The sequence below is a fragment of the Amblyomma maculatum genome, chromosome 4, assembly GCF_055883805.1.
Source record: "Amblyomma maculatum isolate TAMU_Amacu chromosome 4, ASM5588380v1, whole genome shotgun sequence".
Taxonomy (NCBI): domain Eukaryota; kingdom Metazoa; phylum Arthropoda; class Arachnida; order Ixodida; family Ixodidae; genus Amblyomma; species Amblyomma maculatum.
The window spans coordinates 79173247-79187593 of record NC_139347.1 but is presented as its reverse complement, the minus strand read 5'-3'; the positions used below and the strand labels follow the sequence as shown (position 1 = coordinate 79187593).

Genomic DNA, 14347 nt, shown 5'->3' with positions numbered 1-14347 from the left:
AGGAATTGGGAATTGATACAAGTGGTTTGGCACGAAAACCCTTGATTATAAAGGCAATCACTGATCTGGGAACCGATGATGAGGAGCTCAGTGAAGCATGGAACCTCATCGGTCAAAAAAAGGAACAGCTCAGACAGCAGAAAGAGCGTGAAATTGAAAGAGAAGCAAAAAAGCGGGAGCTAGAAATTGAGCTCCGGAAATTAGAAGTAGAGTTGAGCAAGAGGTCGGGCAATTGTCCCCAGCTAGCGGTACCTCTTCTCAACAAGGAGGCAGATTTCAAGATGTCAAAGTACATGCAGCCATATGTGATATCAGGGGATATCGGTCTGTATCTGGGTAACTTTGAGCGAACTTGCGAAGAACTGTCCTTCCAGCGAGACACGTGGTCTCAGAGATTATTGACGGTTCTGCCCTGCGAGGCAGCGGAGGTTGTCGCGCGGCTAAGCAAGGAGGACGCGGACAACTACGAGAAGGTCAAAGCTTGCCTTCTGATTTTCGGAGACAGAGATGTGCAGGCCTTAACACGTTCAAAGGCGCGAGAACTAGCTACACTGCTCATTCCAGAAAAATCCACAGCGGAGGAAACGGCAGTTAAAACAGTGGTAGATGCTGAAGATAGCAGATCAGAAAACTTTGAGAGCGAGGCATCTCAGATAAGTCAACTAGAAAGTGAGCTTGATAAGACACGGAATGAGGACGTTCTAGAGAGTAACCTCTTGCCGCCAGTGTCTAGTAATCTCACGAGACTTTTAAGTGGAACCCGAGAGGACTTAGCTATAGAGCAAGCCAATGATCCCAAGATACAGGAGATAAGGGAGCGCCACCGCGCCACTAAGACAGCAAACAATATTTCTTTCGAGATGAGAAAGGGAGTGCTGTATCGCTTATTCAAGGATAAGCGCGGAGTAGAGCGGGACCAATTAGTCGTTCCCCAAAAGTATCGCGGAGACTTACTGCGACTTTCCCATGGCAGCTCGTGGTCATGTCACCTTGGAATAAAGAAAACAAAGCAGAGGCTGTTGCAAGAATACTATTGGCCTGGATGTTTTAAGGACACGGAAAATTTTGTACGGTCATGCGACACGTGCCAGCGGGTTGGAAAGGCGCAAGATAAGTGGAAAGCTCCGATGGTGTTAGTACCAATCATTACCGAGCCGTTTCACCGGTTAGTAATAGATGTAGTTGGGCCACTTCCTGTGACAGAGTCAGGGTACCGTTATATCCTCACTATGTTATGCCCAGCCACAAAGTTTCCAGAGGCTGTTCCGCTGCGCGAGGTGACGTCCGAGAGTGTAGTGGATTCGCTGCTGTCAGTGTTTGCACGAGTTGGATTCCCTTCCGAGGTCCAAAGTGATCAGGGTAGCGTTTTCACGAGTGTCCTCACCACCTCCTTTCTCGAGCGATGCGGCATTAAGGTAGTGCATAGCTCGATCCATCATCCGCAGAGCAACAGCGTAGAAAGATGGCACTCTGTTCTCAAACGAGTCCTGAGGGGACTGTGCTATGAAAACAAGCGCGAATGGGATACCTGCCTGCCTGCAGCGCTTTTCGCTTTGCGGTCAGTGCCGCACGAATCCACTGGATTTAGCCCAGCCGAGTTGGTGTACGGAAGGTCACTGCGCTCACCTTTGCGAATGGTGCGCGAAGCCTGGGAGGGGCGCGGAGAAGACCCAACAGTAGTAGAATTCATTCTGAACCTCTTGAATCGCTTACATAACACTAAGGAACTCGTTGAGGCCAGCATGAAGTCAGCCCAGGCTCGTTCCAAGGTGTACTATGATAAGAAAGCCCGTCAAAGGACGTTTTGTATCGGGGACCAGGTGATGTTGCTGAGAAGTTCAAGGCAGAATAAGCTCGAAGTACAGTGGGAAGGACCGGCTGAAGTCGTTGCAAAGCTTTCTAACACTAACTACGCAGTGAAAATTCCCGGTAGGCGTAAAGAAGTGCGCATTTATCATTGCAATCTTATGAAGCCTTATGTGCAGAGGGAAGCCGTGGTAAATCTAACGTTAAACCTTCCCGAGGAGATGGGGGACAACTTGATTTGCCTCAGCGGAAAAGGAAGCAACGCTCAGGAGCTTCTCAAAAAGACGGAGCAGAGAGGAGAACTAAAGAAATCCCAGCTGTCCGATCTGGGCGAGATAATAACAGAGTTTGAGGCCTGCTTCGTGGACAGGCCAGGCAGAACTGATTTGACTGAGCACGATATTGAGCTGACTTCAGACGTGCCAGTGCGATCAAGGTGCTACCGATTTTCTCCAAGGCAAAGAGAAATTCTGGATAGGGAAGTAACTCGCATGCTGGAACTGGGAGTAATAAAACCCTCGGAAAGCGATTATGCTTCGCCTATGATCTTAGTAGAAGCTCCAGGTAAAGACCCTAGGCCTGTGGTAGACTACCGAAAGCTAAATTCTCTCACCAGGGATCAAGTGTATCCTATTCCGAATATTGAGGAGAGAGTAGAACAGGTCAGTAGAGCGGCATATGTGACTACGCTGGACCTTACTCGAGGATACTGGCAAGTACCGCTCACTGAACGCGCCAGCAGATACGCGGCTTTCGTCACTCCGACGGGCAGCTACCAGCCAACAATGATGAGTTTCGGGCTCAAAAATGCTCCATTTTGTTTTTCCCGACTCATGGATAGGGTTTTAAAGGGGTGTGAAACATTCGCGGTGCCTTATTTAGACGACATTGCGGTTTTTTCCGACTCATGGGCGGACCATATGGTACATCTAAGAGCTGTACTGAGCCTTTTGCGTCAAGCTGGACTAACCGTAAAGGCCGAGAAATGTTGCCTGGCAAGGGCGACCGTGGACTACTTGGGTCACAATGTAGGTCAAGGTTTCAGGAAACCCAGCGAGATTAAGATTTCTGCGGTAGCAGACTACCCGCGGCCGAGCACGAAAACGGAAATTCGAGCATTCCTGGGTCTGACGGGATACTACAATCACTACATCCCTAACTATTCAGCTTTGGCTAGCCCTCTGACCGACGCTCTCCGCAAGACAGAACCGACAAATGTAGTCTGGGACGAACAAAAGGAAGCCTCCTTCGTAAACCTGAAGGCTGTGCTGATTAGCCGTCCGGTATTGCGAGCTCCAGACTATGACCGAGAATTCACGGTCCAGTGTGATGCCAGTGATCGAGGGTTAGGTGCTGTTCTCTGCCAGAGAGATGACGACGGTAATGAGCACCCCGTGCTCTACTTGAGCAGAAAACTGAGTTCTAGAGAGAGGGCTTATTGCGCGTCAGAGAAAGAGTGCGCTTGCATTGTATGGGCCATTCAAAAATTGCAGTGCTATCTTGGAGGGGCCAAATTCACCGTAGAGACGGACCATTGTCCCCTGGCTTGGCTGCAAACTGCGACATCGAAGAACAGTCGCCTTCTTAGGTGGAGCTTGATTTTACAGCAGTACAATTTTGAAATAAGATACAAAAAGGGGAAGTTAAATGGGAATGCGGACGCGCTTAGCCGCTCTTTCTAAGCGGTCCGAGATGTTCCTCACCATGTATCCAAATTGATAATCAGGTTTTTTTTTTTTTTTTCGTGCGCTTGTATATGTGTGGCTATGTAAAGCAGCACGTTTGGTTTTCTAGGAATACGTGGGTCCTGAACGTCTTGAGAGTGGGCTTTTCTCGAACAACAATGGCAGTTTTCTTTTAACCTGGTCTCTTCAGACGGGAGCCGAGTGCTTGCTTCGACATGTGGTTGAGTTTCAGACAGCTCGAGCAATTTGGCCTACAACAATCAAGACAACGCGACAAGCAACAGCGAGCTTCAAGCGTTCACGTGCAGGCCATTAAGTCGTCTCTTCATGCAGCAGCTGGGACTGCTGCCCTCCGAGACTCTTCTGGCGGGGGAGGAGGCTGTTACGACCAAGCATCCGCAATTGCGCGCTCTATTGTTCGCCTGTGGGCATGGATAAGTTTTGTGAATATGTGGTGATGGTCCAATGGCTCTAAGTGAGCCTGTTTCCAGGAATCCTGTTTTGTAAGCATGTTTTGCTTTGTGGACAACCTGCAAATGCCAAATTGACCCTGTCAAGAGAACGTCTGGAAAAACACAAAGAAACGTCCCCCTGCGGGAAATAGCAGGAAGTGCTTTCTTTCTTTTGTTCACCCTTCCAGTCGAGAAGTGCTATCCTCCAGTGATGAATGCCTCCTATCCAAAGGAGACGACAGAGTGACATGTCCGCTGACGTGCAGGACAAGAAAGGAGCATGACTCATACGGCCATTAAGTGATTTCCCGGGAATGCAGGAAAGATTTGCAATTGTCGAAAAGGGACCATGTTGGGAGCCCTATGCGGCGCCACGTGCACTCGGGTTTCTGAGAAGTAAAACCCCTTGTCAGAACCAGCCTGTGGTTTCTTTGCTGAAGAATAGAAATGTACCTCCTCTCCTCGCCGTTCCCAAGCTTTTCCCGCCAACAAGTGATCACGCCCAACGAATGAATGCCGGACCAGTCAGTGCTTCAGACCATCAGTGCAGTGATGTGTTCGATTGGATGCCGATACCTGAGGGGCGTGCCCTGGATTTGGTTGGTCAGCATCTTCAGAGAGGGGCTGGACATAGGGGGTTTTTAAGGACGCTGCAGAGCACGAAATGTCGCTCTGGGCCCTGGGTAAACGGCTCATCCAGTCGCTTCTCGCTATGAACTCTTAACGCTTGCCATTTTGTTAATGTACCCTTCTTTTTCGTGTAAATAATCTTGTAAATAAGTTTCTCAAAGTGCCATTAAACCTGCTTGTACATATTTCACCAACTTCGAAGATTCAATCCTATTTCAACCCCGAGTCTCTGCACGCTACCAAGTGAAGGCCGGGTCGACATAGCCCCAGCGTCACGACAATATATATATATATATATATATAATTATTGACACGTGCCTAGCGCCGCGCGACAGCCGTGTTTGGCGCCGACGACGACGAAGCGGTTGTTGTTGGCACGAGCGGCGCGCTGGTGCTGGACTCTTGTGATCGGAACGACAAGCCGACCTTATTCTCTGGTCCTCGGCTACGTGTACCTTCACGGCTCCCTGTGACTTCAGTCGTGACAATATATATATATATATATATATATATATATATATATATATATATATATATATATATATATATATATATATATATATATATATAAAACATGTGAGAATGTTGTTATGCCCACTTTCTTCTTGTGTTTTTTTTTTTCTGGCTCATTCTAGTCGTTAGGAGTTTACTTTTATATGTGCTTTTTATATTCCAGTGAGTTTTCCTATACTGGACAGCATCTTATCTAATTTTTCCTTCACCAAACACGTGGCGAAATCTACAGGTCACATTTCCGCACGTTCCCTTTGTATTTTTATCCATGCTTACTCTTACTTACGTCTTTTTGTGTGAATTTTAAGGCAGTTATTTTAATGCAGTGAATTTTAATGTGCAGTTCAAAGTTAACACACTTCTCTCCAAATCAACCATGCGGAAATAAGTATTGGGCATATTTTAGTACTTTTAAGCTATATTCTGCACCTTTGATATCAAAGGCGCTGCTTTTTTACTCTGTGAAATCTTGGTGGTTAAACGTTTACCACTTTTTTCTCAAGCTTTGTGACAGAAAAAAAAAAAACAAACTGATTTCTGTTTTTGCGTGTGTTCTACTTCTTATTTATGGTCAATAGTCGTGAACTGTCAGAATTGTGTCCATTTTGTTATGTTTTTAGACAGCTCATTGCATCATTGCATTTTTCATTAAATCAATAACATTCTCTCTGGCGAGACTACGGCCTAACTAGCTTCTCTTTGTATTTTCAGACTTCGGCACTCAGCTGAAGACAGAAAAACAAAAATGTAGCATTTCGGCATACTTAATTGTTTCAGTAGATTAGTATTTATCACGAAACTTCTCAACCAAGCCTAACTTGCGCAACCGGAACCAAATAACTGCAAATAAAAATACACTTCTGCAACCTTCTGAGTGTTCTTATTTAGAACAGCCAACTGTCAATGTTAAGGGTTTGCGCAAAGTTTCATTTATTTTTTTCATGCGCCTCGCTGAAAAACCAAGAAAAAGTTTTTTCCAAAAGTTCCTCTTTTTTTTTTGTGAGCACTCCCACTCTATATTTGTGACACCTATAGAGTAACAAATAACTTTTGAGATGGCACGCCCAATATATTTCCATATTCGCTGTCTTAAAGCGTTAGCTCTACTGCTTAGGGTGCTACTTTGAATTTCGTTTCACAGGGTCCGAATGACATTGACCTAATTAAGCGCAGGTGTCCACTGAAAAAGAGGGGTGCTACGGTCGCCGTAGGGAACAGACGTACTCTTTTCGTTTCCGTCGGTAATGTCCGCTTTCGCGGTGCTAATTAGTTTGGACCCAGAATATTTTATTACCGCTGTGTTCGTAAAGGTATCCGCTATCATCCGATACCCGACTTTGCATCAAAAGCGCGTTATTTATCGATTTATCAGACTTTTCTTGGTTCACCTCCAAGAGGAGATGCTAGGCCGAATCGAACCCAGAGCTTGCTAGGCCTAGCCAGCCGTAATTCTGCTACGATAACATGGAGGGTTCCGCCGCCTCTTCGACGCACGGTTCCCAGTTTTCCCAAATAAGCGTGCAAGTAGAAGGAGAAGAAATTCCGCCCAGGGAGTTTCAACGCTCACCCGAATGGCTGCACATCGGCGGACACAAGAGCCGACCGCGCCTGCAAGTCAGGCTGGGTCGACTTCTCGAACCGATACTCCGAGCTCTCAGCAGAAGCCTAACTTCAACCAGAACGTTAGTACCGCTGTTATTTAGGTGGCTCGCATGCCCTCCATGCCTGCAGAAGAAATTAAGATCGTCGTGCGGCCCCGCGGAGGGCTCGATATTTCCAAATATAGGAGCTGCATGCGTAGCTACTGCCATCATGGTAACAAGGGAATTCAGCGAGCAGATCGAGCTGAGGATACGGCGTGTCCCAATACCCAGCAGAACATTATTGTGCTCAGCACTCCGAGCGAGGAGCGAGCGGAGAAGTATGCTCGAATTCAAGCTATCAACGCCCAAGACAACATACAGGGTGTGTCCGGAAAGTAATGCATTTTTTTTTTTTTCTGGCTCTGTAGTCAATCCTATCGCGCTGGAATTGGTTGGTTCAGGCGAGGGGGACGTTCAACGTTTCATCGCTGCCCAGTACAGACTGCTCTTAGCTCTAGGAGCGTCATGATTGCTGTTTCCGTGTATCCGCTGATAGTGCCCCTGTCACGACGTGTGTTGGCATCTCCACACAAACAACGGTACGCTGTCGTTCTGTGATAAACTGAATGAGAGTCTTGCCGAGACCTGTCAAATGATTCAGCAAGCCTACCAGAAATCTGCTTTGTCGTATCCTCGTAGCGCCAAGTTCTTGCTCTCATAGCACTGCGAAGTGGCAAAGTCCCGGATGGCAAACCTCAGAGCCCCACACCCCAAGAAGGCAACGATGATTCAGTCGAAATTAAAACAATGCAAATGGTCTTTTTTGACGCCAAGGGTGTAGTTGACAAAGAAGTTTTACCCCAAGGTGAGGCAATGAACGCTGTCTACCAGGTGGATGTGCTCGAGAGACTGAGAAAAAGGGTCCTTCGAGCGGAAAAGGAGATCGCCGACATCTGGGAGTTGAACCACGACAACGTTCTGAACCACACTCTTTGCGAGTACGGGAGTTTCTGCCAAGCACAACTTGGAAACGCTGCCCCAGCCCCTCTACAGTCAGGAACTGGCTCAGACAGACTTCTTCCTGTTCCCGAGAATCAAGAGCGTCCTGAAAGAAGTCGTTTTGAGACATCGAAGGGATTCAAACCGCCGTGAAAAAGGCCCTAAACGAGGTTCCTGTCGATGCCTTCCAGGATGCGTAAAGTGCATGGCAGGGGCATTGCGCTCGAGGACAGTGAAGCCGAAATAATGCAGCAGATCGGTACCAAGTACAACTCCCTCGCCGCGGGCCGAAGCGTATTGGGAACACGACTACAGTACCGTAGTGTTCAATGGTATCAAGGTTCCTAAGTATGTGCGTTACGGATCCACGCTCAACGCGTGCAGTCTCTACACGAAACAAATAGAAGTTTCCAAAGTATGCGGGAAGGTCAGCCACAGGCGCGACGTGTGTCCCACACCGAACCTATAGATGCTGATATAAGTAAACGGAGCACGCTTTTCTGTTCAAAATAAAATTACGCCTTATCCACTGGAGTTAAACAAACAATATTTGTCCAAGTAAAAGGGGTGTCTACTAAAGGTTCGCATATACTGGCAGAATGTTTTACTGGCAGAATGTTTTCATATACTGGCAGAATGTTTTCAAATGTTGTATAATTGACTGGCAGTTTCAATTATACAACATTTGAAAACTTTTATAAGCAAATAACGTGCTCCGTTTACTTTTGTCCGGAGGAGTACGTGTTTGCTTTGCATGCGGTGCTTCTAATCCAATAGAGGCCCACAAGTGTGTCTCTCAATGCTCGCTCTGAGGTGGAGAACACCCCACCGGGGACCGTCTCTGCAGAGCCAAATACAAGGTTCCACTCGTCGTCTGGCGACGGCGATGGGAACGCCGTAAGCCGAACACGCCTTGGACGCTAAAGCTCGTGCAGTGATTCTCTGTGCTGATCCCGCAAAGCTTCGCGCGGCTGTGACTCACCTCACAGGAACAGCTGCGGAGCTACGCGTTCGCGCGTGACAGAATCAGCTGGGCCGACGCAGCAAAGGGCTAAGTTAAAAGCAGCAGCTCTAGATCCAACAGCGCCACTAGCGGCCGAAGCACACCGAGCAGCAGGCAGGCGTGGATTACCAGCTTCTACTACAAGGAACTCAAACAACTCCGCGCAACCAACGCGACGCTGGTAGAAATCACGCGCTGACCGAGGTCAAGAAACAATAAGCACAGCGAGCCCAGGCAACCACTGGCCCTGCTCAGTTACTTGAGACACCTACACGCGCCGTTATCCCTGAGCAGAACACTGACACGCCATCACACCGAGGCACACAATCAATGGACACAACCCAAGACGAGCCCGAGGAGAAGAAGACTACCGACCCAGCACCCAAGAAACTTGAACACTTACCTCTTCATAACACTTCAAGGACCTGATCCAATTGGAAACAGCTAGAAGCCAAAATAGGAGCGCTCGCCAACTCCTACGCCAGCATGGCTGCCGTCATCGACCAGCGACTGGCGTGGTTAGAGGAGCTGATCACCACGTCCTACCGCACCATACAAGAGCTTTTCGACATCATTGAACAGACACTCAGGCCCATAGTACGCAGCCCCATCTTTGCGGCACAATTCGCAACAGACGCAAACCTCAACTCTGTCACAACCATCTTCCAGCCTCAAGCCACAAAAGGATCGCTACTGAGTCTTATGGTACGGCCGTCATTGCACCCGCCGCCGCAGTGGTGGACGACGGCCGTTGCGGCGCGCGTCTTTCTCTCCCTCTTCTTTTTATTTCTTCTCTCTATTTTCTCTTCTGTCCGCACGAGGCAGCGGAGGTAGCTCGCCCCGCCGCGGTGGTGCAGTGGTAAGACGCCCGACTAGTGGCTCATCTACAGAGCCACTAGCAGGCCCTTGCATTTTCTTTTCCTTCTTCCAACAGCCACAACAACAAGTGTTCACAGAAACAAGTGTGACAGATGCTGCGCCTTTCCCTTTCTTCGAACCAATTATTACTATTAATTATTTTATTACCAAAGAGCAAACAACAGTTTGAAATCAAAGCTAAAGGTGCTGCCGCGTTTACTCCTCCGAAGCCAAACTGTCAAACAACGTACAATCCTGCGCGCCCTCCTAAGTCAAACTGTAAAACCATGTACAATCTTGCTCAACCATGCAAAACTTCAAGCCATGGTTAAATCCTTATCATTTATTCGGCGTGATGTAGACACCGACGGAAAAGGCTCGTGTAAATTAAGAGGACGTTAATTTTTACGAACAGGGAAATAGCTTGGTCGTATTTATCACAAACTCGTCTAAAGAGAGGGGCGCGAGATCGCATTGATAGCATATTTTGGGAACCATGCATCTGCTAGAGCACGAACGTTATCCATTTATACCTTCTCAAATTCCTTCACTATATTGGTTGCAGATAATGACGACTAACTAATTGCAGCTTCGAAACATGTGATTGCACCCTACTGCCTGCAGTGTTGTTATCCGCTGCCCTTCAAGTTTTACGCTTGTCAGCTTTTCGAGCGTGTACAATACAATTTTATCAACAACTTCTTGTTTTCGTTTTTTTCTTTTGACTGAAGCATCGTTTACTAACATTTTACTCGCAAACCGAGCACAAATTGCAGGAAATTCTTGTTCGTGCAGGCCACATTCACGAAGCAGCTTATGAAAGTCAGTTCATCACTCCCCTTTGGAATGCTTAGAAAACAATATGTATGTTTTAAACAAGGTAACAAAGGGTCAAATACGCGAAATGCGAAATTTTCAGTAATTTACACACTTTTAAAACATGCATGTCTCCTTAGAACGAGTTGAATAATCATCAATTCATTGTTTAGTAAAAATGTGTATTGTATGCCTTTGTTCCTATGAATGTCTGGCGTTTAAAGTTCTTTACAATAGCTTCTATTTGCTACTCTGCCACATTGGAGACTGTGCTAGTCCGAGTCTTTTTGCCATCTTTTCTTCGTCGTTGCCTGTCCCAGTGGTTTAGTGGTTAGGGCTACTCAGCCAGATGATGCAACTTCTATCCCTGCTGCGGCGGCTGCGTTTCTGTGGGAGCGAAAAGTAAACGCGCCCGTGTACTTCACGGTGCCTTCAAGAACCCCAGGGGATGTAAATTAATCTAGAATCATTTACTATGGCGTCCTTTAGAGTCTATGCGTCGTTCCGGGACGTTAATTTGCAACGAAGAAAGCCAACAGCCATTCTGAATCAATTTCCCTGGTATAGGTTGTCCTTGTTGACCTACTGACAGAATCCAACAGTTGCTGTTGGCTTCCTTTATGTGCATATGCCACAGCAGGCCGCTCGTTTCCCCTACTGCTCAGTGTGCCCCAGCTGACTGACTATCAAATAGACAGTATACCTCCATAAGCAGCATAGAACAGCTGGCATCCCTGAGATACTTAGGATGCGTCCTGACCAAGCAATATTACTCTGTTTCTACAAAAAAAAAAAAAAAAAAAAAAAAAAAAAAAAACAAAAAACCGGTTATTTGAATCATGATAGCAAAAGCCATTATTAAAGAATTTTTGATTCATCGTTATCGCAATACCGTGCAAAAAAGAGTACGAGGCGAGTACAGGGACATGGCGCTGAACTTACGACAAATGTCTGCCACAAAAGTTAAGCATACAAAATAAGCGGTACACCTAAACTCCGCCTTAACGGTATGGCGTGGTAACGACTTGTGGCCATCTGTGGTGTTTCATTGTTGGGAGATGCCGAATTCGCAATAGGACGTACAGGGGCGCCATCTTTGTAAGGGGCTTTATCCTTTATCCTTTAACCTTTATCCTAAAGGGGCTTTATCCTGCACGCTTCTCACTCGTCCTTGAAAGCTCCCGCTCAAACTAGGGCACGGCGACGGCTTTTTGGCATAACGAGCCCACTACGATCTCGCTTAAAATCAGTTGTATGTTCAGCGCCGTGTCTGTGTACTCTTCATCGTTTTCGCTGTAGCAATAGATAGACAAAGCAACATTCCTATCTTTCACCTTGTTTGTTTCACCAACACTCGGTTTCGTGTACATCTTGTTTGTGCACCTACCTTGCATATTCGTTTATTCGTCTTCATAAGCAGCAAGAAGCTGTTAGAAGAAAATGACTGCGGGCGTGTGTCACGCGCTCATGAAGGACGCCCAGCTCGCCGCTGCGAGATTCTATCGGCTGTCACATTCCCAGCCGAGACATGGGGGCCTCTAGTAGCTACATGTCCGCGTCCCACGATGACCGCAGCCCGAGCCGACGACTCAGCGAAGACGAGACCTCGTTGCGCTATTTCCTAAGCAATCAGAACCTCTTCCTGGTTGTATTTTTAATCATCGGCATCCTCACAATATCCTGTGCGTGCGTCGCCATCGTCGCCGCGGTGGTCGAGCACTTTTGGACGTCCATCGACTCCGACGAACCGCTGGGAGCCGCAGAGTTGATCGGCGGCGAACACGACCACGGAGGAAAGGGCAAGTCCTCCGGCCGCGTCGTCATGCAGCGGCAGTCCGGCGGAGACGTCAACCGCTCCATATTCTGCTTCGTCAACTACACCGTGGCTACAGGGTCTCCGCACCGGTTCAACGTGGACAACACGTCGGCTGCCCTCTGCGACGCGCTCGTCTTCGTCTCGGTCGGCCTGCACCCGGCACAGAAGAGTCTGCGCTTCAAGCGGCCCGCAGAAGACCCCGAACTGCTCCAGGGCCTGGTGTCGCTCTCCACGCCCGCCTGGGTCTGTGTCGGCGGTGAGCCGTTGGACTCGCGCGACTTCCGGAGGCTGGTGCACGACAAGCGGTCGCGCCTTTCCCTCATTCACAACGCGGCGATATGGACGCGCCGCATAGGGCTTGCGGGACTGGTCTTTTATTGGAAATACCCTACTTGGGAGTACCGCTCAAATTACAGCAGATTCGTGAACACCATGCGCCTCATATTTGACCGGGAAGGGCTGCGCGTGAGCGTCGTCGTCCCTTGGGAGACGGACAAGCGACGCGAAGGCTACTATGTCCACACTTTATACAGCCGGCTGGACTTCGTTGTCGTGGACACCCACCGGACCGTGGAACCCGCTTCGTTTCCGGTGACCACGTGCCAGAGTCCGATGAGGTCTGTGCTCAGGGCACGACACAACGGTCAAATGGGACTATCCTCGGTCCTGGACGAACTGTCCATGGTTACCGAGCACCTGCTCAGCAAGACTGTGCTGAGCGTCTCGTTTGCCAGCGCCACGTTCACCCTGAAGAGGCCCTGGATGAAACATGCCCGCGTCGGCATGCGGGCGTTTGGACCGGGCCGGCCCTTCCGTCACACCAACCACTCGGGCCTGGCCAGTTACTACGAGGTGACCGAGGCGCTGAAGCGCAATGCGTCCTGGAGCCGCGAAACGCATGGTTTCTCTCGCTGCTCCATCGCTCATTTGGGGGATCAGTGGGTCGGCTTCGAGGACCGCGTCAGCCTTCGCTCCAAACGGCCAGTGGTGCGCAAGACTGCAGGGCTCGCCGTGTGGGACTTGCCCATGGACGACTTCGCGGGTGATCTGGGTCCCACTTGGCCGCTGCTCCGCGAGGCGCATGCCATGGTGCATGGCTGAGGGAGCGAGGAGGAAGGAAGGAAAACTTTTCTATATCCTTATTTTATACATTTTATACCTGTTCTTGCCTTAAGATTGTTTCTCCTGCCAGCCTGCATGGCATGCACAGTAAAAACTATGCAATCGTTATTACACGCGCTGTACGTTAGTTGAATTCGTAACTATCTTTTCGTATCCTCAAACGCTAGAGACAAATATAGTATTGTTTTTTTTTTTTTCGGTAAAGCCATATACATTACTGCATATGCTGCGCTGCCTCTTGTTATTATGTTAACTATATTCTTGTGACACTTTTGTAACCCTCTCTTGTCAGCGCGCAATTATTTCAACATCAAAACGTTGTTCATCAGTAATTACATGTATCAAACAGAACATGTGACCTCGCATGGATAGCTACTGCTCGAATGTTAACAACGGTCTCGTCGTTAAAGATATGCATGATGTTGGGAAAGGGCAGTTGCCCTCGACGTTACTGGAACCAGATTTTCTATGTAAAGCAACTTTCCCTTGCTCCGCCGACGGCTAAAAAAAAAAAAAAAAATGGAAGGACATTTTAACCCCGCCTTTAAATATATTATGTGATAACGGTAATAGCTTCTGTTTGCCGCGTACGTCTTACCGCGGACCCTTATTCGCGTACATGTACTTTGCTTTCCAACCGATAAGTAATCCCTTAATTTTTTTTCTTGTATAGAATCTCACATATACTCGTTATTATACAGTTGTACGTGAAAGGCTATACCCGACGTAGATATGAAGTTCCACTTAACAATGCCGTACAAACGTGCCTGCGTGGTATATATATTTAGCGTGTCTGAATCAGAATTCAAAGGTCCTGGAAGGGTTATTCTGATCTCACTCTCCCATCTTATTTGAGAGGCCGGAGTTGGCAGCTCCTGCCAAATCAGTCAAGGCATGTGCTCACGGGAGGCGAGGCAACTGCATACGTCCAATCAGTAGCCGGCCATACCAACCACAAAATAACGCCTTGCAGAACCATGTCCATGATGTTTCGCTGACAATGCCTACGCCAGTGGTAAATTTTCTGGTTAACGCGACTTATAGCGGTTTCGCGTTAATAAGCG

At 48.1% G+C, this 14347-nt stretch overlaps 1 protein-coding gene across 1 annotated transcript; it reads left to right on the top strand.

Moving 5' to 3' along the window:
• The first annotated feature begins 11873 nt into the window (after positions 1-11873).
• On the top strand, positions 11874-13262 carry LOC146191505 (chitinase-3-like protein 2). The gene has a single exon (XM_084600343.1). It carries the CDS (start codon positions 11874-11876, stop codon positions 13260-13262), a length of 1389 nt encoding a protein of 462 aa, XP_084456469.1.
• Positions 13263-14347: the final 1085 nt, after the last annotated feature.

Bases quoted from the DNA above. Each gene is read 5' to 3' on its own strand.
- LOC146191505 (XM_084600343.1), top strand. From the start codon at position 11,874: ATGGGGGCCTCTAGTAGCTACATGTCCGCGTCCCACGATGACCGCAGC.